General features: G+C 37.6%; 1 protein-coding gene across 5 annotated transcripts; it reads left to right on the plus strand.

Annotated features, from left to right (window-relative positions):
• Positions 1 to 286: 286 nt before the first annotated feature.
• On the plus strand, positions 287 to 20,543 carry CSNK1D (casein kinase 1 delta). Of its 5 annotated transcripts, none has more exons than XR_015222745.1 (10): positions 287 to 407; positions 4,830 to 4,940; positions 6,694 to 6,842; positions 7,333 to 7,561; positions 7,935 to 8,105; positions 9,693 to 9,841; positions 10,410 to 10,581; positions 10,939 to 11,078; positions 16,314 to 18,069; positions 18,213 to 18,251. XR_015222745.1 is itself a non-coding variant. In XM_009991579.2 (10 exons), the coding sequence occupies exons 1-9, from the start codon at positions 332 to 334 to the stop codon at positions 16,344 to 16,346; spliced, it is 1,230 nt and encodes a 409-aa protein (XP_009989881.1). In that variant the 5' UTR covers positions 287 to 331; the 3' UTR covers positions 16,347 to 16,380; positions 18,213 to 18,247. The 5 variants fall into 5 exon arrangements, 4 of the variants coding, with proteins under 4 accessions (XP_009989881.1, XP_009989880.1, XP_086480314.1 ...); XM_009991579.2 differs by having other exon boundaries at positions 16,314 to 16,380; positions 18,213 to 18,247; XM_009991578.2 differs by lacking the exon at positions 16,314 to 18,069 and having other exon boundaries at positions 18,213 to 20,543.
• Positions 20,544 to 25,672: the final 5,129 nt, after the last annotated feature.

The following is a 25,672-nucleotide window of genomic DNA, read 5'->3' on the forward strand; positions in this document are numbered from 1 at the left end:
GAAGCGGGACCGCACCCGCGCGCCACAGCTCGCCGCGCGAGCCACCGCGCCTGTCTCCGCAGCCAACGCGCCCCGCCCCCGTTGCTAGGGAAGTGAGGTCACGCAGTATGGCGGTTGGGAGCTGTGGCCGTTGAGGGGTAGGTCTGGAGGGGAATCCGCGTCCATCCTTCCCGGCAGCTGCGGCGACGGTGCTGCCTGTCTGGCCAGTACCGAGCGGCGGGAGCAAAGCCGCGATGACATCAGGAACCGCAGGGCTGTGAGGCGGCAGAGCGCGAGCCCGCAGGGCGGGCAGAGCAGCAGAGCCGGGCCGCGGACGAACCGAGCTGCCGCCATGGAGCTGAGGGTTGGGAACCGGTACCGGCTGGGCCGGAAGATCGGGAGCGGCTCCTTCGGGGACATCTACCTGGGTAAGGAGGGTGCCTTGCTGGGGACGAACCCGGCGGGTCTGTGGCGCTGCGGAGAGCGTCGGGGGCTGGGCCGGGGTGGGCGCTGCACGCTGCCGTGCCCGCTCCCAGCCCCTGGTGAGGCTGGGCCGGGGGCAGCCCCTGGGACCTCATTTCACCCCGGCTGGAGCTCCGGCTGCGCTGCGGTCCAATAAATGCGCCTTGATATGAAGTATCTTTCTAGGAGCACAGTAATAGCAATTTAATACTTCGTTGACATCATGTCCTAATTTGGGCAGTGCAGAAATCGTGAATTCTGACTTATTTAGCTACCTCTTCTCATTGTTGTCTTGTGACCTTGGGCACTGTTAATCTTCTTACGTGTAAAATGGGGATAAGGTTATAAATCCTCTCATTTGGAGAAAAAAACCCACAACCCAAAACCCACGACGTTCAGAAAAATATTTTGGGAACGAAACATATGCATCAGGGTTAAATATCACTGCAGTGGACTAGGAAAAATTGCTGTCACAGGGATGTTTGTTTCTCCTGCGAGGCCTAAAAAAAAATTACACAACTATGGATGACTAGGTTGCAGTTAAAAATACCCTTAAATCCTTCAAAGAATCATCATAGTTTGGCTGCCCTATCGCTTGAATGTTGCTCTAGTGCCTTATTGTGTATATCTTATTCTCTACAGTGATTTCTATGCAATCATAAAATTTGCAGGATTGGCATTGTCTGCCTGTCTGTTTATGTAGCGCTCTATCATAATGGCTTATTGCTTATGATTGTGACAAGTAGCGGTGGGTACAACAAGTTCTGAAAGCAAGTATTTTTAAAATGCTCAATATATTCTGCAGACTCTCAAACCATAAGAAATGGGTTAAATCCAGGGAATATAAATTTTATATGCTGACACATAAAAACGAGTACTCTGCATTTGAAAATTGTGGTAACTTTGAAAAGCAAGTCAAAAAGGGAGAGGAGGTGCAACTTACAGGGGCTAAGGTACATTAACTGCATACCTCTGAAGGGTAAGAACAACATCACTAGATAATGTATGTGGTAGGTTTGGCAGTATACGCAGTGTGAGAGGTGTTTCTTCTTCCTAGACAGCAGTGCTTCATGTTGCAGCACACAGCTGGCATTGCAATGTAATTTGTTAGCTAAAGCTGCTTGTTTGTAGATAATTAAATACTGGATATCTGTAATATAGATCATATGCTTGATGAAAAATCCACGTTTCTAGCTGAAGGTATGTGGTTCTCTAGAAGCAGAGAACGTAATTCTTTCTCTCTGCAATGGTTGCATAAAAGATTGAAGACTGTTGTGAGAAAGATGGTGGTAACGCTTGTGCAAAAATCCTCATTGGCTACCGTTGGGATTTTGGGTGGAGATTAAGACAGCAGTTAAAATCTGAAAAATCTTAGACGGTTTGAGAAACTCCTATTTTAGCATTTGACTACTACTCAGGTAATCAGTTTGTATTATAGTACAAATTTAAAGTGCAAGAAAAACAAACATCTTTTTATTCGTCGCTTTTATCTTTATGTGTACATCCCACACCAGTAAAGTTCCACAGGAATTAGTAGTTCTCTGTATATTACTTACTACTGCCATGCTACATTTTGCATAAGAGTTCTCATCCTCAGTTTTTGAGCTCTTTTTCTCTCTAAGTATCTAGCGTGGATTTACTTTTAGGGCTTGCTGCAAATGTCATATATGAGCCAGTAAGTAGCAAAGACTTATATGCCTGGAAGATCAAGCTAATGACATGGGTTTCCTTTTCCAGGGGAAATTGTTGTCTCTCGAGAACAAGACAAGTGAGCCTTTTGTAAAGGCTCATTTGATTTGCCTGCCGATATTTGGTAAAACAGAGGCATTCGAAATCTATGCTTTTTGCAATAATGAAATGTGGCTTTTTTGGAAAAAAAAAAAAACAAACACACACCAAGTTTCTACTTGATTGTTCAGACCATACAGTAATATATAAGTGCCTTAAAATAACTTCTAAAATTCTTTCAGAAGTCATAATTTTTTTTTAAGTACACATGCCTTCTGATAGCCTTTAGTGAATTTGTAGATTACCTCAGTGTAGATTTCCAGCTTGGTTTTATGCTTTGAAAAGGAAGATTTGATTATTTTTGCCTGTTTCCAGTCCCCCTTTGTTTTTTTTAATGTAGCTACGAGGGTGTTGAAGACATTCTGTAGTAGAGGTGAGGGACTTTCTTTCAGTCTTTCAGTATGGAGCTGATGACTCTGTTGTTATTATCATAGTTCGTTCATATTCTTTCCTATTCTTCCTCATACCTCAAAGTCTTACAGGATTTGGAATGGCCTCAGCTTTGCTTGCTTAGAATGGCAGGGTCTGTGGGGCAGGATTTTGAAACGTAAAATGCTGTTGTAAATAAAGGAATGTGGACAACTTAAAGAAAATAAAATTTAGGAATTCAATGTACCTGCATCTTTTGAACTTATCCTCCAGAGGAAGATACAAAAGGAATAGATTCCCAGATCTTCTAAAGAGTATAAAAAGTGGACAAGAGGTGAGGGGAGGAGGGAGGGTATCAGGGTAATTATTTGTTTTGTTGCTCTGTCCATGAGGTCAAATAGATACGAGTCATGAAGGCATTGCAGTTGCTGTGTTTTCATTATTTTTGCATTACATATATATTTATCTTAAGAGTGAGTGCTGGATTGTAAACTAATCAAAATAATTTCCAAAGCTTTCCTTTTGGTAGAGGATTTTGGAATTCCAAGTAAATTGAAATTTTGCAGTTTAAAAGAAAATACTTTGACAACTCCAGACTTTCTTTGTCACTTACGAATGCTGGCTTCTCATTATACTGCTTGTTACTACTTTTTAATTATTGATTCTTCTCATAATACTGCTTCTTGCTATTTCTCAAATATTGTTATGTTTTCCTTACAGGAAGCTAAGCTTTTGGTGGTTACAGAGTTATTTTAGAAATTTTGTCCCAGGGTTTAAGTGGGGACAAAAGTTCCTACTTGGGGACAAGCACTGGATTGCTTGGAAGAATGATTTGTATTTTTGTCCCCTCTCATGAGTTTTGCTAGACTCAAATACTGTAATTTCATTATTTTGTTATGAAATCTCTTCTCTTGAAGGAGAGGGTTTATACAGAAGTGCAGTTCAGGCTAAGGAGGTGATAAAGACTTCTTGGGAAGAGCAGCTATTCTAAGAAAGGAGCTACTAGGTCGAGAATGTGATCCATCGAATAATGATTTAATACTGTGTTGAGCAGAGCTTGATACCAACAATACAGGTCTTGATCCTTTCATGCAGTTTTTGCCGTAATCGAATGCGGAAGTCTGCAGCTGTCAGTAGAGATATCAGAATACTCAGACAGCAACTTGTGTCTGTTTTGGATTGGAAAAGTTTTTTTAAAACCCCAAACAAACCAAAACCCCAAAACAGCCACGTCTGTTGCTGATCATCCATCAGATAATATCGTCTTCGGTCCACATTTTCCCTGATCTTGGCTACAGTGGGATTGGGAAGAACAGGTACAAAATGATTGTTTACTGTTTCTTTCTAAACAAAAACTAGTGGACCTCGAGTTAAGCTTTTAAGAGTAGGAATCAGAACAAACGGCAGGTGATGCACTTCACATGATCCTAAACCATGATGTAGTGCAGAAAAGAGCCCAGTTCTGACAGTAGAGAGACTCGGCAATATGTCTAAAAAAGTGTCACACATTTCCTTTTGCCAATTTCTGTTTCCCTGTAGTTCCTAAATTGCTTGGCTGTGAGAGTATGTATTTTCTTGACTCAGTGTTTCTTTTTAATAATGTCAGTTTTCACCTACATACGTTTAAACTTTGAAAGTGAACGGGTAAGGCAGTTTTTCAGTCACTTGATTCCCGAAACAAGAATTTAATGAGATTTAAAAAATGGGTTTTGAGAGGTCGAATTCTTGATTCTAGATAATCTGCCTCCCAACTGGATAAAATCATAAGGTGTCAGAATACAACCTGGAGTTCCATGTTGAGATTTACCAAAGTTGTATTCTCTGTTTCCAAGGCATAAGAAGAGATGATCTGAATTCCTAGCGTTTCTTAGGTTCACAGGAATACATGCCACTCCTGTAAACATATATTCTGAGCATCATTTCCACTACAAACTGGAAGTGGAAGGACACCTCTCAGGAGATGCACTCTTTTTTTTTTTTTTTTTTTTTTTTAATGAAATAGCAGCAGTTTTAGCTTCCTGTGCTACAGTGTCTAACATTTGTCTCTTATTAAAGAGAATCTGTGAGACTTCAGAATAATTCTTAGATAACCGCGGCCGAAAGTATTTAGTAATTTCTGGATATTTGCCATTGAGAAATAGTTTGTCCATGTTTGTTTTTGTTTCAGTCTTGACAAAGGAAGTGCATCTTAAAATATATTTTGACCAATGTTTTAAATTCTCTGGTTTTAGGAACTGATATTGCTGCCGGAGAGGAGGTTGCAATTAAGTTGGAATGTGTGAAAACCAAACATCCTCAGCTCCACATCGAGAGTAAAATCTACAAAATGATGCAGGGTGGAGGCAAGCAAGTTATTTTCCTTCTTCAGAGATTTAACTGGGTTTATGTCATTGGTTCATCTGCCATCTGGAAGTATTTAATGGTTAAGATCTCTTTGAACATATAAGGAGAAGGTGGGAAAGGTGGCAGGGTAGTTGAAGGGCAGTACCTCAGTTCCTCTGCAAGCAAAGTAGAGTAGCAGTTCCAAATCCATGGTCACCAAACTTCATGATAACCACTGAGATCCTCTAGTGTTGCTCATGGTCCCAGAATATTAAAATGTGAAAACCTCGAGAATGTGGAACAAAGTTTGGTCCTGTCTGGCAGTACACTGACTCTTTTGTTTCTCATGGGTCAGTGAAAGATGGATAGAACCACTGTTCTGAAGTGTTTAATCTGACTTGCTTGTAATAGTAGCACAATTCTAAACTTAATAAATTTAGATACTTTTTTGTTAAAAATTAATACATGTGAAAAATATTATATAGGTGAAAAATATTTCCTTGCTGTGGGAATTCTAAGACAAAATGGCATTAGTAGTAGAGAACAGGAGTGAAGCAAGTTCATAGATACTGCATGGTTCTCTGCTAGGAAAACTCACTCGCATATTTTGGAATTCTACAAATGTAAGATTCTCATGCAGTTCTAGGACACAAACTCAGTGTAGCTAACTTTTGCTTTTGTTTCATAGTCCCTTGAATTCTTCCTAAATTATGCTATCCTTCTCATAAATACTACATTCCACATTGTATCTCAAATGCAAAATACAGTAATCATACATCTGAAAATGGATGATAAAGTTTATCTGCCTTTAGTTACTTTTTAATTCCTGCCTCATCCAGTTGCTACCTGGATGTAACCTGAATAGCCTTCATAGAGTAAAATGCTTCCTTTATGGGCTTACTAAGGCTGTGATGATGGATTCTTTGTGAGGATGGATGCTGCGGAGGCAGGTGGCAGGTTAAGTTTCCATACGAATAAGGATTTCTCTGTGAAGGGAATTCAGGGAAAAAAGGATGCATATCAAGTACAGGTAAGAGTTTAAAATGGGCGAATTATATCATTTCACTTCCAAAATGTATAAAATTAACTCAAAGCAAAAGCATTTGAAATTCTGAATAAGGCTACCTACATACAAGCGTATTTGAGCAATTCTACAGTTTTCTGTGAAATAACTTTCCTGAGTTTCTCTGTAAAGCAGGGCTAATTTTAGTGCTTTCAAACTGAATGTATAACGCGTCTTTACGCGTAGTAACAATGCTACTTTGACAGAGATTCACCAAACAGCAAATACAATGGAACTTGAGGAGAGACAAGAGTATGAAGCGAGAGTGAAAATTCATTGCAAATTGAAATGGAAGAGAAAGGTATTTTATAGTGGTTTGTCAGTGTCTTTATTTTCAGACTTCCAGTTTGCTACTTTTTGCCATCTTAGAGACTACATGAGTATTAATGCTTGTAAAATGCTTAAGTTTCAAATCCTGCAAAACACTAAATACTTTCAAGTTACAAGCTAAGCACAAAGGCTGTGAGGTTTCTGGGGAAGAGGAAAAAGGCTATTTTTAGACCTCTGTTGCTATAATTCTGTATTGTTTCTGCTGTAAAATAATAAAACTTTTAATTTCAGAATGGCTGAAGGTGGCATAAAATATTAAACTTCACTGTAAATACAAACATTCACAGTAATGACCTTCTTAGAGTTCATCGTAAGAGCCTTGAAGATTTGTGTGTATGAACTAACTTGTTATACTGATTACACTGTTTCCTCTTTTCTAGTGGGTATTCCCACAATTAAGTGGTGTGGAGCTGAAGGGGACTACAACGTAATGGTGATGGAGCTGTTAGGACCGAGTCTTGAAGATCTCTTCAATTTTTGTTCTAGGAAATTTAGTCTCAAGACAGTCCTATTACTTGCTGACCAAATGGTAGGAAACTGCTTTGTTGATCTTGGTAGTGCAGTAAGTTGAGATATTAAAGTTTCTTGAGAGATCATAACAACTACATTTTATTTCTTTAATTTAGAGGTTAATAGGCTATATCAGTAGTGCAAAGGCTCAAAATTGATTTTGTTTCTGTAAATATAAAGTGTCCCATCAAAAGTGATTACAAAGTCTGAATTTGGTTTTTAAAAACTGCACCTGTGCTGTTTGCAAACCAGATAGGTGTTGCACAGCTCAAAGACAAAGACATTCTCCCAATAAAGTTTTTGGAAACAAGTGTAGAATAGGGAAAGAGCTGGAGAGGTTTATATATTGTCTTCTAAATTATGTTATCTTTAATGCCCTTACATTCTACAGTAAAAAGTTTCTTTACCTCTTTTGTCATTAAGACAGTGTTGCTAGTGTTTATGTAGGAAAGAAGATGTATGTCTAGTCTCTTGATGATGATTTTTTTTTTTTTCCCCTCTGTATTCAGATTAGTCGAATTGAATATATTCACTCTAAGAACTTCATCCACCGAGATGTGAAGCCAGATAACTTCTTAATGGGCTTGGGGAAGAAAGGCAATCTTGTCTACATAATAGATTTTGGATTAGCAAAGAAGTATCGAGATGCTCGAACTCACCAACATATTCCATATCGTGAAAATAAAAACTTAACCGGAACTGCCCGTTATGCATCCATCAACACTCATCTTGGAATTGGTGAGCTGGGGAAAGCACTAAATAGAAGCTTGAAAGCATTGATGCGTGCAATTTTAGTGCAAGTAGGTGTTGATTTATGGGAGCATAGAAGACAGTCCCTATTTCTGGCACTGATAGTGCAGCCTGCTTGGTCTTGTATCTCTTGACTGGATGGGATTCGCTCAGTTTGTAATTGACAGGAATTAGTAGATTTTTTAATAACTGCAAGGGTGATGGGCTTTTTCTTGTACTGGATGAGTTTATCTTGGTCACAGTAACCCTCAGCTATCTCTTGTTTTTCTAAGGGCTTTTATGACAGTCTTGTTGCACAGTCTTTTTTGTTTTTCCAGTAGAAAATGAAACCTAATGAGTCTACTTTTTTATGCTGTTGTAGAGCAATCTCGCAGAGATGACTTGGAGTCCTTGGGCTATGTACTGATGTATTTTAACCTGGGCTCCCTCCCCTGGCAGGGACTGAAAGCAGCAACAAAGAGGCAGAAATACGAACGTATCAGTGAAAAGAAAATGTCTACACCTATTGAGGTTTTGTGTAAAGGATATCCTTGTAAGTTCCTCTTTTATGACACTAGGCCTACATGTTCATGCTTTAGTGCTATTTCTTTTTTATTTATACTGAATTCTACGAATCGTCTTTACTTCTCTCTCTCTTTATTTTTTTTTCTTTCCCCCACCTCCTGCCATGATTGGACACGTCTGTGATAAACATACTGTGCTTTCAAGACTGAGATCTTTGTATTTGTAGACCATTTCTAATTATTCCTTATCTTAAATATTAGTAAACAGTCTCGAGCTGAAGGGTAGCTTGATATGTCTGATTTGAGCTGTACTGTGTGCGCAAGTGTCTGTGCTGGCTGAGTAACTAAGAGACAAATAGCTTTTTGAGAAACTACCTGTTTTTTCATATGTGTGAGTACTGTTTCTTGTATGAATCGGATTGTGTGGTCAGATGCAGCTCTTACCTCTTGCAGTTGTTTCACTTGGGAATAGTTATTCCAGGTTCATCTGTTTTGGCCATCTGTTGATGGTCAACATCTGTGAGAGGCACAAGAAACCCTCCTATATCCTAGCATCATGCCTCAAAGCTGTTCTGTTTCTCAATTTGATATTTACACCACAGTAATAACTAGGCATTTTTGAGCCCTGCAAAATGATATTAAATCTCTTTTAAAACTTGTTAACATTAGCTGCCATCAGAGAATATTGTTCATCTTTCATGAAGAGTTCTGTCTCTATCCTTCCACGCTCTTGGCTTTGGCAGCTAGGTACAATAACAAGAACTATCGTTTTTGTTAGGGTTATATGAAAACATAGTCTTTGATCTGTTTCAAATGTTGCTTCATGCATCTACCTTTACTTTCATTAACTTTATTTTTTTATCGGGGGTTAACAGGCAGGGAAGACTAACCAACTTTTCTTGTGCAGTTTGTTAGAATTTCTTTCTTAACATAAATTATTAAAACATTCTTTTAGCTGGAAAGACTTGAACTCAAAAGCTGATGTTTGGATACTGTTGTTACCTCTGGCACATTGAATTCAGAACAATATTCTTTTTTTTTGCTGTGTAACTAGTATTTAATGTGCCATATAAAAAACAGATGTTCAAACTATTGCAAATCTAAAATTGTAGCATGACTTACATAGGAAGTTTATATAGGTCCCCTAGTTTTCGCGTGTTTTGTGAGGGAGCAGACCTGAATCTTTATGTGACTTAGCAACAAAGAGATGCTATTCTGTGTCCTGCAAGAAATTGCATTTAAATATATTCAAAGCAAAGTAAGGAAAAAAAAAATTCTGTTTTCTTTGCTCAACTGTAGTTTTAAACCTGTCCCCCCTTTCCCCCCCGCCTGCAACTGTTGGTTAAAGAACTCTAATATTGGGTTCTCTCTGCTGTTGGCAAATGAGCTCTTTGCCCACTCTGTGATAGAAAAATAATTTCCTTTTCAGAGTTGACTTGATAGATAGGCTGCAGTGTTGCCTTCAGTAGATTTCTAGTATTAGGTCATTATTCTTTTTCTTATGTTTAGAAGATTCCCTATTTTTTGGGCTTGGGGTGGTTGGTTTTTTTATGATTCAGAGTTATAAAAAGCAAATGTGAAACTGAAGGAAAAAACCAGACTTTGTTTTCTTACAGCTGAATTTGCCACGTATTTGAATTTCTGCCGTTCTTTGCGTTTTGATGACAAACCGGACTATTCGTATCTAAGGCAATTATTCAGAAACCTGTTCCACCGACAAGGGTTCTCCTATGACTATGTGTTTGACTGGAACATGCTGAAATTTGTGAGTAGCTGACATAGATTTCTAAAACTTTTTTTTTTAATGGTATTTTTTTTACTACATTGTAAGTTCTGAGCATCTTAACTGATACTATGAGATTGTCTTACCTTTTTCCTCCTGGAAGCTCTATTGCCTAGAAAAAAAGATCAGGAAATAAGGAAAGGCAGGAGATACAGGAGCCGTGAGATAGCGGTTGAATGACAACTAAGTTGAAGTTATAGGGTTTTAAACACATTAGGCTTCTGAGATACTTCCTTCAGGACAGTCAACGGGCTAGTTTACGGAATTATTATTTTCTCCCACCTTGATCTTCAGCACAGGTCATTTGCAACTCTTGAGGAGGTGTTCAGCTGCCATAACAGTATGTGTGTACATTAGCATTTTGAAGACTATCCCAGCAGTTGTATGAACAAAATTTATGTCAGCTTTCAACAAATTTTACCAAAATAATTAATGCCATAGCAAACTTCAATTCACAGGTTGTCCAGTTCTTTATTTTCAATATTTTTATCTGAATATATAGTTGTAAGCTCAGTAATCCCTCAAGTTGTTCACTAGTCCTGATCCGTAGGGTGCAAGCAGAGCAGCTGAAGATGCTGAACGTGAAAGGCGAGAACGAGAAGAAAGATTGAGACATACACGAAATCCAGCTGTGCGTGGATTACCCTCCACTGCTTCTGGCAGGCTGAGAGGAACACAAGATGTAGCTCCTCCTACTCCTCTTACCCCAACTTCACATGCTGGTAAGTAAGCAAATACCTGGATAGATGGACCTTGCAGACTACTCTTAATTTGCAGTTTGTTTCTGGTCATTGGAAATTCAAAATTAGAATTAAGATACCTGAGTGATATTTGTCTGGTCACGTTTTGGGTTTTTTTTTTTTGCTTTTTGTCCCCCTTGCTTTTCAGTAGATTAAAGGTAATTGTATACACTCATTACCTGCCAATTTCTACTTAGATTTCTGTGGATGTAAAACAAAGGCCTTGATTTGTCTTGTTTGATTCTGTGAAAGTTTTGTATGCAAACAGTGAGAGTGTAATTTTTCCACTGTCTGTGTTATAATCCAGTTTCTCAGAATCTAATGTGGTTTTTCTCGCAGCAAACACCTCTCCTCGGCCAGTATCTGGTATGGAACGAGAAAGGAAAGTGAGTATGAGATTGCATCGTGGTGCTCCAGTCAATATCTCGTCGTCTGACTTAACAGGCCGACAAGATACCTCTCGCATGTCAACTTCACAGGTAAAAAAGATTTCCGTGTAATGGAAAAATGAGGGTGATTTGATAAAGTTAATTTGCCAAAAGAATATGCCAGCTAACTGATGTGATTTCATACTGATTTTGCAGATGAAGTTGACTTGTATAAATGCCTGACATTTTAACTTTTTAAATGAATGTTTGTGATGTGGCTGTAAACTACTGTAAAGAATTTTATTTTTTTTTTACCTTGGCAGCAATAAGCATAAAATACTCAAAGTAGTGCAGAGTCATTGGTATATGAGGTGATGCAAAATCCTAGAAATACAGCATTTTTACCTACAGTTATGGCGGTTAGCTCCTTTGCTGATTGAATTTCTTATATCTGTTATCAATGAGGAAGCAGAGTAAGTTAGAGGCAGTTGTGAGTCATGTTTCCAGATCAACAGAGCAGAGAATAGTGGTGCAGAGTAAATAGGAAATAGTTGATGAAGAACAGAAAAATGCAAAAGTGAAGAAATGTTGTAGTGCGGTACTGTAATTCAGAGCAAATAAGAAACCATATACGTGGATGATGGATAGGTCACAGAAGGCTCATTTGAAGGGGATGGCAGGAGGATGAGTGGTAGAGTCATTCGTAGCCGTAGTCAGCACCAAAATCATCCTCATTGGTCACAGTGACTTAGCAAAGAGATTTTGGGAAAGCTTCTTTTTAAGACTGACAAACAATGTTTAAATATATTTTTAACTCTTTATACTATAGCTGAAACATTCCTTTTTCAGAGTATTTACTCAGACTTGTCCAAAGTAGTGTGTGGCCTGGCTTTCTACAGCTTACCTTCAGTCTTACCTACTGAATGAGGAATCACCTGTACTCTAGGCAAATTGAACATTACTGGGAGAGCAGTCTGTTATGAGGACTGGTGCAGCGGCCTAGAGGTGTTTCCTTTATGCTTCAATGCTGTGCTGCAGTTCTAACTGCATAATTTTTGCTGTGGACTCATTTTATTCCTTGTTGACAGAGCATATTGATAAAAATCAACTCAATTTCTTTTGGTTTCATCATTTAATTGGCAGAATTAATTATTTTGGGTAGTACCTGTTCTTATATATAAAATCTTACTGCTAGAGGGAATGCTCTTTTAGATGGAGGCCAGGTGGGTATCTCTAATGAAGACTGAGGGTGAACTAGATTGGAGAAAAAATTCTACTTTAACAAGAGTGAAGTGGGATTTTTTTGGTTGGTTTTCAGCTGAATGAATTGTTTCACCATGTAACTGCATTTGTGCTTGCACAACGGATAAACAGTTCAGGAGCTGAAATGACTGGACGAGAATAGGAGACAGGCGAGGTTTTCTGTGTTGACTTTAGCAGCAATTTTTGCCAGCTTAAATTGTTCACTGAACCATGATTCTTGCCACCAGAAGTTCTCGCGTTTAAATATTTTATGGCTGAAGTTTGTAATCGGTGTGAAAACAAAGAGGGTAGAAGTGCACATAGGTATAGATCTTGCAAATATGCATAAATACCTGATAGAATGTAAAGAAGGTACAGCCAGACTCTTCTCAGCGATATCCAGTGGATGGACAATGGACAGTGAGCACAAATTGAAATACAAGAAATTCCATTTTTTCTATAAGGATGGGCAAGGACTGGGACAGGTTGCCCCATGAGGTTGTGAAGTCTCCCTCTTCAGAATTACTCGGAACCCAGTTGGACACTGTCCTGAGCAGCCTGCCCTAGTTGACTACACTTTGAGTAGTCGAATTGGACTAGATGATCTCCAGGGGTCCCTTCTGACCTCTGCTGTTCTATGAGGCTGTGATGCCATGTTCCTTCAGAACACTTATCAAATGTAAAGGTGGTTTCCTGTTAAAGTGCGTATGCCTAGGGTTGGTCTCTTGCATTTTGAGCAAATCGCAGATGCTTTGTCTCTGTTACCAGTCAGATAAATAATTAATGGGAGTAACAGAAATAAGGGCTGTGATGTTACTTTGCTATGTTAGGAAAGAGTATATCTTTCTTTTTTTTTTTTTTACTATATTAGTGACATGTAGCTCAGTGTACATGTTCTGAACATTGTAAGGTGCAAGTAATCCAGGTGAGTTTGAAGATACTTTTTAGTTCTGCCTAATTTGTAAAATGGCAATACTCTGAGATTGTGTAGGACTTTGGTTTTTTTTTGAGTAGTCTTTGAATATCCAGATGTATAATTTGTAGTGCGGGCCACCAGTACAGTCTGGCTTAATGGCCCATTTCCATACTCGTCCTTTTTCACACTCTGCTCGAAGTGTGGGATCACTCTGTTGACTTCTTTTACAATCCCAATAGTGGCCTAGTCAGGATCTTGTCTGAGTTTGTTAGAATTAATCATTCATCATCTGTTGTATTCGTTTAGTTCTTACCAAGGCAGTGAACCACTGCTAATCTCCTCTTACGGTGACTGAATAACTATGTGCGACTGTAGTATAATTTAAACAGCTTCCCATGGGCCTCTCAGATTTGGAAGGCAAGGGAGATTTACTTAGGCTTTACCTTGTAACACTTTGTCTTGAGCTTGTTAGAGAAAATTAGCTTTTCATTTTCCCAGTTTTCGCTTACTCCGTAGCAGGCAGGATGGCTCAGATTGCAAGTTTTAATAGCTTATGCTCTTACTATCTTCATAACGTTAAAGTAGTTCTTCCATAATCAGAATTTATCCTTAGGTATTAATCAGCTTACCAATTAAAGCCATGGGTTTCCCATTATCTTTATACCTTGTTCTTAGTCAGGAAAACCTGAAGTACCCAACTCGCATGGCAAAGTTATTAAGGAGAATTTTGATTCGTTAGGTGTGAGAATGTAGAAGATCATCCATACCACTTCTTATTAGGAGAACAGTAAAGAATAGCAACTGATTGTCCATGCCCATTCCAAGTGGATTAATTTCCTTTACAAGTCTTAAAAATATGCCACCACTGTTCCTTTTTCGGGAAGCGCTTAGGCTATACTCCTGGTAGAAAGCAGCTTTTAAAGTTTGATTTGCAGATCTACAGTTGTCTTACGTTAAGATCTACAGTTGTTAGTGTTGTTATTTATAACCTGATAAATTAGTTTTGATATTTTATTTTATTTTATTTGGATGCCTTGGTTTGCTAAGGCAATGCTGCCTCTATGATTTCCACCTCTCATCATCTAGAGGAAGGACTACTGCTTGTTGAACTCTGGGCAATGGAAATGTGCAGAGGTTATTCAAAGAAATAATGAAAGCTACTTACCTCCAACTAGAGTTCTTAGAGATGACTCCAGATTTTTATCTTTCTGTTTTTCCAAAATGAGTTCTGATCAGTTCAGACTGAAACGGAAAACTGAGACTGGGAATGTATATAATACAAACCAATATTCACTTATGGAAAATAGGTCTTCTCAGAAAAGTGCAATACTCACGGAAAAATGGTAATCAGTAAGGATAACAACATAGGTGTCTTGTATATTCCCTGCCTCCAAGATATTGTCCTTATAGTACCTAAATCATTCTCATTAGAAAGACTAGCACTTTGTAACACTAAGTAATGAATGTTTATTGGAGTAGTAACTAGCATATGTACGAAACGGTTTGTGAAACATAAGTGTTTGTAATGAAATTACGTAAATTATGTGGCACATGTTTTTCAGTACTTTTCTCAATTACATGGAAGTGAATGCAACAGCTAAAAACCTGCAAGTTATGAGATATTTGACAGTAATTAACGTTAGTGAGAGTTGAACAGTCAGGTAAAGCCTATTCAAATAAAGTGTGTATTACTGCAGTGCTCCAAAGCCTGATTAGGATGAAGGCTTGGAGCCCATAGTCTTATATGTGGAAACTGTATATGTGGTAAGCAATGACTGAGGAGGCTTTAGGTGTAATGTTGGAGAGGTTAATGTGACGTCATAATGAAAGGGCTTAATTTCATCCTCAAATCTGTGTAGGATACGGTAATGAACAGAAACTGAGAGGTTATTTCATGTCATTAATGAGATGGATGCTGGAATATTATGCTTAGTTCAGTTCTCAGTATCTTAAATTGTTGGAAAACTGTAAGTTACACAGAGAGGAGCCATAGAATTTGAGCGAAGGAAACAGATTGTACGATGCAAGAGTTTCAAATCAACATCTTTTGTTTGTCTGAAATGTAAGAGATCATCTTGAGTGAGTTGGTATAGTATTTTAGAGACAATGATTTTGACAGGAACTGACATTTATGCAGAAAACATACGTGAAGAACCTATTGGTTAAATTTAAAACCACTCATTTAAAGAAAAGCGCAACAGGTCTAAGTGAAGGCAGTTAGCCACTGAAACAGCTTCTTTTAGAAGCAGATTGTCTGTTGCGTTTGCATCAAAACTGGATTCATTTCTAAGTGGTGTATTCAGGTCTAATGCAAGACTAAATTACACATGTCTGTGCAATGAGGAGTTGTGATCTGTGCTGGTCAGAAAATCATACCAGCGGTGAAAAGACCCTTCTACTTTTAAGCTCTATAAATAATTTTGCACTAAGTCTGCTTTATGTACTCAGTCTTTAAACGTTAAGAAACATAGTAAAGGAGGTAGTTAAGGAGCTCATGAGTATTCCAGTAAATACTACTTTGAATCAGTTCTGTTGGTTCGCATTGCACAGGCTGCATCCCCAGAGTAGTGATCATCTCGAGTCTAGTTACAGGTGAGTAGCCTTCATTTCCTTTCACAGAAGGTTCAATCTGACTGGTCACAATATACAGTAAGTTGTTTAAATTTTTTTTCCTGAATGTAGCATGTTCAGCACCCTACAGTCAAAGCTGTCCGTACTTCCTACTGGTAATAGAGGTACTCTCTCTGTAATTGGAAGAAAAGATTGGAATGCTGCACAATGAAATATTTGATTAAGTCTCTTTGACAGGAGAAGTTTTTAGAAGACTGTATCCAACACTGGCATTGAACAACTTAAGTGTTGTGCCACTTCCCTGGGGAAAAAGCAACATACTTCCAATGCCTCTGCATTTTCCATCTCCTCATGAGCAAATCTTTCTCCATATATTCGTCTTAATAGGCATCATACTCTGCATTTTCTTCTGACCCTGTCAGCTTTCTTTGAGGAATAATGATTTGTTCCTTTTACATACCTCTTAATATGATAGAAATGTCTTATAGAAGTCTGAAATCAAAGCTCCTCAAAACATGCATTTGCTATTGCAAGTTTAGGTTGGATATTTGTTAGACATCTTTTAATTATTGGGGCAGTGGAACTGTTACAAATTGCTGTCTTTTCCCCTACCTCAGAATAGCATTCCTTTCGAACACCATGGCAAGTAGCTGCTCGTCTCCTTTCGTTGGAAGGCAGCACTGGGTGAGTGCTTCTCATTAGACACCAAAACTTTGGAGGGGTGGGGAAAAAGAAATCTTTGGAAACATCCGACTTTGCTTCTTCTCCTCACATTATCTCATATTTGTACCTGTGCCTTCTCATCAGATGCTTGATGGAGCATTGGTTTTTCTCTAACTTCAAAGTAAAGGTCCTTCCAAAAGTTGAATTGTTGCTGCTGTTCGACTTAGACTCTTAAGCAGAATTGACAAAAATAGTGACTTAAAAAGTCCCTAAAATCATTCAAGCATCAACAATAAAATAAAATAACCAAGTCTAAATTTTAGCTGCTTGAGAATTAAATGTCTTTCCAGGGATGTTGATGCAGCAGTGTGTCATCCATTCAAAACCAGATCTGCTTCAGAATCATAAAACCAAAATACTTGTATGAAGACTCAATTGAATATATTACTCAAATGAGGCTCTGTCTTGTCGTGAATGGAATGTTCTGCTACAGCCGTGTCCATTTTCCACTGTTAACATTCTTCTGCAATCCTTATGAGCTCTCATTTTAAAAATATTCATACCTATTTAGATCTCTATTTTAGAAATGTTCACATACTAATAAGAATAGTTTGAACATGAGCATCTCGGAGGTAGACAGACTTGGATTTGGGTATTTAGAACTCCTTCTCACTGTTCCGTGTAGTAGAATTTTCTGCCTTTCTGTGTGCAGCTTTTGGCTTTTTAGTCTGTTCTGCTTTTGCAATAACAGGTTTCAGCAGGGAAGTAACAAGTTTCAGTTGGAATCTGAACCTTGATGGCTGAAGGATGCTTTCCTTAAGTATTTCAGGAGCTTCTTTGCTTTGCTTCTTATTAAAAAAAGGCTATGAGATTTTTCTGTTCCTTAATAAATTCTGTTGTATAACTCCGTCTGCTGCCTTACTTTCTCTATAAAGCCTAAGCTTGCACTAATCCTGTATCTCTAGTTGGTGAAGAATCCTGCTATTCCTCTTCCGTTTTCTCCTCCTGCTTTGTGTGCTTGGCTGACTATGCACAAGCTGCTTTGTAAACAGTTTGTAACATTAAAAAGATCCAACTGTAAATGGCAGCTTAGCACTTTAAAGTCCAATTATCAGACCTTAGTCAAAACTAGAAAATAAAATTTTAAAAGAAAAAAAAAAGGCAAACCTAAAGCTTTGTATTGGAAAGCTTGTGTGCGGGAGATGTGCAGATTCTGGTCTGCTCAGGGTTGTCTGCGTTGGTCGGCCTTTACTGTATGCCTTAGTATTTGTAGCTGTTTACAACTGAAGTTAAAACTGAATACCAATTCAGCTACTTAGTCATTTCTCACTTCTTAAATTGCAGCAATGTGCAGTTGTTTTTCACTTTTTTTAGTGAAAGTGGTGTTGAAATAATGTTAACACTGTTACTGAAATAGGTCACACTATGGAAATTAATGAAGTGTCTTTTAACACAATGTCCCATGAAAAATGAAAAGCCATTGAAAGGAATTAATTTTTTTCTCTCTCTTATTGGGATTTTTTTTCCCCCAAACTTAATTATTCATTGAGTCTAGTTATACACATTGGTACTGTTTTCATCTGGTTTGTTCTTTCTTCCGTGCATGTTTATGCTCTGTTTACTTTTCCTCAAAACATCTCTGGCTGGAAAGGTGAATTTTCCATATTAACTTCTAATAAAGGAGGAAAATGGAACTTCATGTAGCTACAGGTGGGTGCGAAACATTGTATAGCTCATTGGATTTTATAGTCACACACTTTTGGCAACAATTTATTTAAAAGTGCATTGAGAGCCACTTGTATGTTAACCAGAAGGATATATGCTGATGTTGTCTTGTTTTTTGGCTTTGGTAGATTCCTGCTCGGGTAACTACCAGTGTTCTCCAGTCTGCTGTGCACCGATGAAAATTATTTTGCCATGGAAGGCAGATAATGCATGGCTGATCTCCTATGTTACCAATGGCTTTACTAGCAAAAATACCCTAAACTAGAGCGGAAACATTACAATTGGAGTTCTCCATGTGACTTAAAAGGCACTTGGAGGAACATGGACAGACTCCAGCAGCTGCCATTACAGGACGCTTTTGCCAGAAACCCAATGACCTTAAGAGAACCCTGTGGTAACAGGGCTGGAAAAGAAAGATGGTTTACAGAGTTGGCCGCCTGTTATTGGATGGCCATTTCAGTTTTCCCTCCACAGGCGGCAGACTTTACCCCCTTTTTATTATTCTACTGTAACTACAAATCTTTTACTTGGTTTAAGAAAGTTTTTTGTATCATTTTGCTAAAATTATTGGCTTAATTCTCTGTAAAGAACTCTTGCTTTTGTCTGATTTAAAAATGTAGAATATAAACAAACCTAAACTAAAGACAATGACTTGAAATTTCTTGTTTAAAAAAATTAGTCTGGCAGGGAACATGTAAATGAATCAAAACCATCTGACTTTTATTTAAGGTGTTTACTTATTTGTATGGTCCCATTCTGACTGAGATGGTTTTCTCATGAAGTTTTTAAAACTGTTGGAATTTTACTTTGCTGTTTGCTATCTTCATTTGCACTTAACATTTAATTGTTGGTGTAACACAAACGAATTTTTAATACTTGTTCTTTTTCATAAAAGAGGAGAACTAAATACCCTGCAGGAGAGCCTGAGTATAGTAGAGATGGTGATTGATTTCTTTTCTTGTAAAGAATATGAAAGACAAAGTGAAAGACTAGCATTTGAGGGATTTAGAATTTGAAAGCTTGTCCTATCTCTCTGCTTAGTTTTGGTAAATGGATAGTTTCAAACATTGTTTTTACTAGTAAAATTTTGTTTCCTGCACTCTGAGGCTGGTTAGCTTGGAGGGTATTGCAAGTGAAAATACACATTGCTACCGAGTCTTCAGTGAATTTGCATGTTTCATTCAGCATCTACATGTTTAAAAATAAATAAATACATTGATTCAGGCCTTCTGTTTCATGCCAAGACTCAAAAAAGAAATTCTTTGTTTAAAAAAAAAACCAACACAACAACCTATTCTTGCTGTGAAATCCCGAGAATTTTTACAATTCAGGTGCATACCATATTTAATTCTTAACTGGATTCAATGTGAGTATGCCTAGATCATTAGCTAAGAATGAATGACTCAACATGCTTAGATTGGCCAAAAACCTATTGCAGGTGTTATTAGCACCTGATGGTTACAGATTATGGGAGATTCTTCGTTGGCAGTAACAAACAATATGGTCTCATAAAAGAAAAGTAGGTATTCTGTCCTCGCAGTACTTGGAACAGTATCAGAAGGACTGTTTATAATAGTATGACTGAAGTCATGGGAAGTTCCACGCTGGAAATGAAAGTATATAGAGAGATTTTGTTTGAACAGTTAGGTATTTTAATAAATTCTTCCCTGCTTGAAAACAATTTTTTTAAAGGCCTATTGATCTTCAGAGTTTTATGAAGAGTAATTTTTATTGTTTTGGTGTTTATAAATTCTTTTCTGCCCCTCTCAAAAGTCCACGTGTTCAGTATTAGTCACTCTTCTTTGGATGTTTTCAGAACATTAGCTACTTGCTTGTGTGTAATCTGGGTCTGTCTGGGGAAACCTGTGTTTGGGGAGAGTATAGTGGAAAAGCTTAAGAGTTTAATCCATGGATAAGTTTGCATAAGAGAATTATTTCCTCAGTTACTATAAACTTCAGTATTTTAGGCATGTGCACTACCATTTGAACAGTTTTACACTTCACTGTGCTTTCCTTGTAAATATCTGTGGTTAATAATGTACTGTTAAGAGAGACTTACAAAGGCAGCCTCTTTATTCTCTCTGTGTCTGGAACATTAGATTGCTGTACTATACTTAAAAGTTGACTGCAGACTCCTAGCGTTGTACCCACTTGTGGGCAATTTTTGTCCTTCATGAGAGTTAAATTCCATCATGCAGAAAATAGTTAGACTGTCTATATAAACCTGTGTATTGGAAACCAGTATCTCAGAGCACTTCATTTGTACCACCACTGTATTTGTGTACTTTAACAATTGTGTAAATACATTCATAATAACTTCTATTCTTCTTCGGTGTAACTTACTTACTTAAAATGAATCGTTACTCTTTACTTGGTGTAACTTCTTTCTTTCTTTTTTTTTTAAAGGGTTTTTGTATCTACAAAGAGCATTGTCAGTTGCAAATATTTGCAGACCTTGTTGTAGTACTAAAACTGTCACTGAAGGATTTTGGTAGTCATGGTCAGAATGCAGCTGTTAGGGTATACAGGAAGAAAGAGAAGGCATTCATTGCTTTGCTTACAGAAAGCATGTCTTTTGTCTCTTTAAAGGTAAATGTTTTTGTTTGGATATTGCTTCTTTTCCAGAAGTCTTTTTCACAAATGCTTTCTCTTTTCAACTTATATATTGTATTGGTAGGAAGTATGGGAAGAGAATTGCTCTTGAGACTTGATCAGTTACAGGAGCTAGGAGAAAAAGAAGAAAAACATTGAGCTCTACCCACAGTGCCCTGTATAATAAAAGTCCTGTCTTTTGCTATGTAATTCTCAAAAGTCTATTCATAATCTGAGGGCAAATGCACCTTCAAGAATCCTCTGTGTTTCTGGTTAGCAGGCCTTTGAGAGTTGGAAGGCTATTTAATTTACCCTAACAGTTTTCATTTAGAACTGTCTATGTGCTTTTATGTGGAAGATACCACCTGTGCTGCTGTTTTACATAATCTTGATGGTTACAGAGTCCCTGAATTCTTTGTGGTACAAGTACTTTGAAAACAATTGGAATTAAATCCTACACTTTAAGAGAGATAGTTAGTAAAAGCATCTAAGGAGCCCATATAGTCCATGTTAATTTCATGAAAGTACTCAAAATCTCCCTTGGAGGAAGGCATGTAGAACTCGAAGGCATCTCATCCTTCATTCTTCAGTAGGGAAAAATACCATAAGCGCAACTATTTGTTGTCTTCGTTTCCTCACATTCCAGAGCTCTGAGTGGCAGCTCCTCCATAAAATCTGTCAAAGGCAACACTTTCAGAAATTGAAGTTTTGGCCAACAATCTTTACAATGAATTTACAGATTTGTAAGTAGATGATTGGCTAGAGCGTACAAGAATATTTATTTTCTCTTTGTAGATGAATGAAATAAAAAGGTATTTTATTTTGTTCTTTAAATTTTGTTTTACAAAAGCGGCACTTCATGTGTACAAAATACTAAGTGAAAACCAACAACGCTGCTGTTTTTTTAATAGTGCTGAGCCATCTGGTCAGAAATCTAGATTTAATCCAGTTGTGAGGAAGTGTAATCCACCATGATCTTAATCCTGCAGCAAAGTAGCTCCTAAAATTCACTGCATGAGACAGGTTAGGAATAAAAAGGTTTTGCTATTAAAGAATGCAGTACTTCATTATTAAAAACAGTACACTTGCCTCCGTTTCATTCAGGTGACAATTATTGGCATTACATGTATATGTCTAGATTTACATGATTGTATAAACCTGAATTGTATGGACTATTTGTATTGTTCAGTACTTTTGTACCAGGAGAGTGCCCAGAGGCCAGATCCGTTTCACAGCAAAATCCCACTAACTTTATCAGCAATATTTGCACAGGGGTAACACTTTATGACTTTTTCTCAGACATTGGTGTTTTTTTGCTGCTTAGTCTTATTAAAACTAGAATGCTTCAGTTCTTTTGACGAAACCATTGCATGCTGCAGACAGATGGACAACAGAAAATTAGATAAGATCTGTATATACATGATCTACAAAACTATGCAGTCTACAAAAGAAAATAAAAATCTATTTTTAAGATAGTGTTCTTTGTTAATCTCATTTTGGGAAAATTCTTGACTCAAAATGTATAGATAAGATTGAGGTCTGAGAAATAGAAGTGTAATGGACAAATAGAAATGTGGAAAAAGGGAAAATTGTGTGTATCGTGCTAAAACATTAAGCCTTAGTCTACTGTGTCTTTACTGTGACCAATCCAGGATACTTGGGATGGGGTGGGATGCGGAACAGAACAGGAATACATTTGGTACATTATGCACTACGAAGAGTATGTCTAGTCTTGATCTCATAATCAGACAAAACATTTAGCAGTCCTCAGCTTATTTCAGAGCTGCAAGTGTTAGAGGCACAAAAGCAATGCAGAGTTTCTGGTATTTCCCATAATCCTTAAGGAAAGGATAAACTAGCGATTCACAGTATTTTGAGGTCATGTGCGCATTTTTTTCTTAAAAGACCCCAAACAGCAAATGTTTCTCTGCTCTCACTAGTATTTTAAGTTTGTCTGACATTGTCAACCACTAGATCTTACGCCACATTTTTCAGCAAGAGTGAAAAGTCTTTTTGCTGTTTAAGAATTTTAAATACTAAAATCTAGATACGCTTCTTCGTTGGATTCAGAGTTTTTCAGTTAAAGGCTTTAAACTGCTGAAACAGTAGTAGATGAAGAGTCAGAAGAGCACGAGCTATCCTTATGCCTTACTGCTCCAAAGCATTCATCTAGGGATAGTGAGGAAAGTTGCCAGCTGGAATGTTGCTGAGATGATGAAGTAGGTATTGAGATCAGTCGAGGAACAAGCAGAGGTAAGTAGCGTTTTACTCTGTCTGCCTCTAACTTTCCATACTTTCTTAGACAAATGCAGGATTGCTGATGTCGCAGACTGTGTCACTAGCAAGATGCTTTGAAGAGCTCTAACTTTTGCAGTAGGTGCGACTTTTTCCTACTGGCACAAAGATGAGCTCTATTCCAGAAGTGTTGAGAAGGCTGCTAAAATAATATGTTCCAAAGGGGTTGCTTCTCATATGTAGTGCCTCTGCTATTGTCAAAGTTGTTTACTCTTCAGATATTGGTGGGTCACCTTTCAGCAGGTCCAGCAGCAGGGAACAACAGGTGTGTAACTCAGGTCATGCCCATTTTCCACCACAATGAATGGTCTGACTCCTTCTTTTGAGACTCAAAGAGTACCAGAAGCAAAGACAAACTCTGGTTTTCTGTCACAAGGATGTGCTGACTGCATGCTAATAAATTCTGTCATTTCAGTCCACCTGGTAACACTTATTCCTGTAGCAGCCTGTGGCTTGATCGGGCCAGAGGAGTAGCAAAGCATTTGATTACACCTTAAGTCTTACAAATTTAACTAAACTTGCATAAAAAAGGTAATCACATGTTTATTGAAACATGGGGGTTTATGTAAAATAGACTTTTCAGTGTAAATATGAGCTGAGCTTAAGAGATTTCTCCAAAATATCTCAGCAGAGATACTTAGCATTAGGCAAAAGAGGTGCGAGCCTTCTAGGTAGCTTCTAGATAATGAAGTGTAGCACTTCTTACATTGAAGAGACTGTAATTTTGATTCACTTAGGTGTAGCTTTGAGATTATACCTTGAGGAGCCAGTCTTAGCTGGAATACCATAGGATCAAAAAAACCCCACCATAAATGTATTCTTAAACTATGTTTTCTTAGGAGCTTTCAAGTTCACTTGATGGTAAGGACAGCTTTGCTGGCAGGTCAGTACTCAAAATATTTAGGCCTTTGTAAGTGGTAGCAATTCATAACGCTTTACCTGCTAACAAAACCTGGAGCACTCTTGACAGGACAAGAACAATCATTTCTATGTGGAGCATCACAAAATTAATAGCTATTCTTTTAAATTAGTTAATGCTTTAAAATAGTCTTCAGGATTGTTTACACCAGGAGCCCATTTCCATTTTGGTATTGGCCAAACTATGAGTCATGGCAAAAGAAGTCCCCTTGCCCATGTTAAATTCTGGGTACTTGTCAGCTCGGTGTCACCTCTTATTTTCTTCTCTATAAGCACTCTGCTTCTGTATAGCTATTTGAGCATGTGCAAATGAAGCCAAATTTCCAAATCTGGGTGTTAAAGTTACTTTTTCTAAGCTTATTTTCTCACTTCCACAGTTATTGACAACCAAATAGATTTTTATTCACTACATTAGCAACAGTTTGCTAGAAAAGCATTTTTAAAAAAAATCTAAAATGAAAATGTACACATTACATGAAAGTGCATTAACAGGAAACAAAAAGTCATCTCACGTGGACAAAATTGATGTGTACTCCCATAATCCAAAATACAAGTGTGGCAGAGAGACACAGACACGCATACGCAAGTCAGTACTTATCACTGTAATGTGAAAGAGTGTGGCTCTCCTGAAAGCCCTCTGTTTATGTTTGCCTACCAAACTGAAGCTTTTCTTTGGGATGTAACACAGATGCAAACATCAGTGTATTTTGGATTGTCATTTTGGAGTTGGGTTTCTTAGTTAGGGAAATGTTTCAATTTCTTTTTAGGAAAGAATAAAGTTGTCTAACACACGTTTGGATGGGATTTAACATTAATAAGCACAAGATCTGTCCAGTCCTTCACACCATACCCTCATACCATCTAAAGTCTCAACTTTAGGGAACTAGCTGCTTTAGCAGCAGGTACTACTGAAGACTTGCTGTAATGTATTTAAGGACTGGAGAAAAATAAAATCTAGAGATTATGATTTTAAACAGATAGCTGTATCACTTCAGATTTTTTAGTTCTGCTGACATCTAGGCTCCAAATAGCTACACAATCCTCTTTGGAAATTTTAAAAAAAGCAAACTTACCTTTGTAGACAAGGAAGAAGAAAATAGTTTTAACTCTGCATTGCTCATTGTCTAGTAACTGAACAGGCAAACTGTCTCTATTCTACTCTACAGGGTATTTTGCATGTTTGATAGATACAGATTAATACATACATATATAAATATATATATATGCACACACATATACACCTTTTTATATAGTTTGTGTTACTGTTTCCTTGCATTAGGAAATTGAGGGCCTAAGATCCATTACATGATCAAACGTACACTATTTTAACCATAAATCCTATAGTACACAATTTATAGAATGGACAAAGATCTAAAAAGCTTCTAAAGTTATGCTAGCCTGTACACTAAAAGTCCATTCGTTTCAGAGAAATCATCTTTCAACTGTTTTATAGTATTATACTTCAATATTTTGCTCTTGTGTTTTTTGATTGTTCCCCTCACAGACTTCTTAAATAGATTCATGAACTATGTATCAGAAGAAATTACATTTGTTCTAATAGTGTATAATGCAACAGCAAATTATAATGTTGGCTTGGGATGCTTGGCAATTCAGTTTTATAATTACATGCCTTCCCTTCCCCCTTTTCTTTTTTCAAATCACAAAATTTTAACCAAGTGAATGTTGAGCAAGGGTTCATCCAGGTAGATGTTGCATGAGACTGTTCTGCTTGTGTGTCCCCCAAGCAGTTAAGTGTCTCTTTAGCAATGCTTTATGACTTCGA

The sequence above is a fragment of the Tauraco erythrolophus genome, chromosome 20, assembly GCF_009769465.1.
Source record: "Tauraco erythrolophus isolate bTauEry1 chromosome 20, bTauEry1.pri, whole genome shotgun sequence".
Lineage (NCBI taxonomy): Eukaryota > Metazoa > Chordata > Aves > Musophagiformes > Musophagidae > Tauraco > Tauraco erythrolophus.

Bases quoted from the DNA above. Each gene is read 5' to 3' on its own strand.
- CSNK1D (XM_009991578.2), top strand. From the start codon at position 332: ATGGAGCTGAGGGTTGGGAACCGGTACCGGCTGGGCCGGAAGATCGGG. The intron at 7,562-7,934 runs GTGAGCTGGGGA...ATGCTGTTGTAG, and splicing joins CAACACTCATCTTGGAATTG to AGCAATCTCGCAGAGATGAC. The intron at 11,079-18,212 runs GTAAAAAAGATT...TGGCTTTGGTAG, and splicing joins CTCGCATGTCAACTTCACAG to ATTCCTGCTCGGGTAACTAC.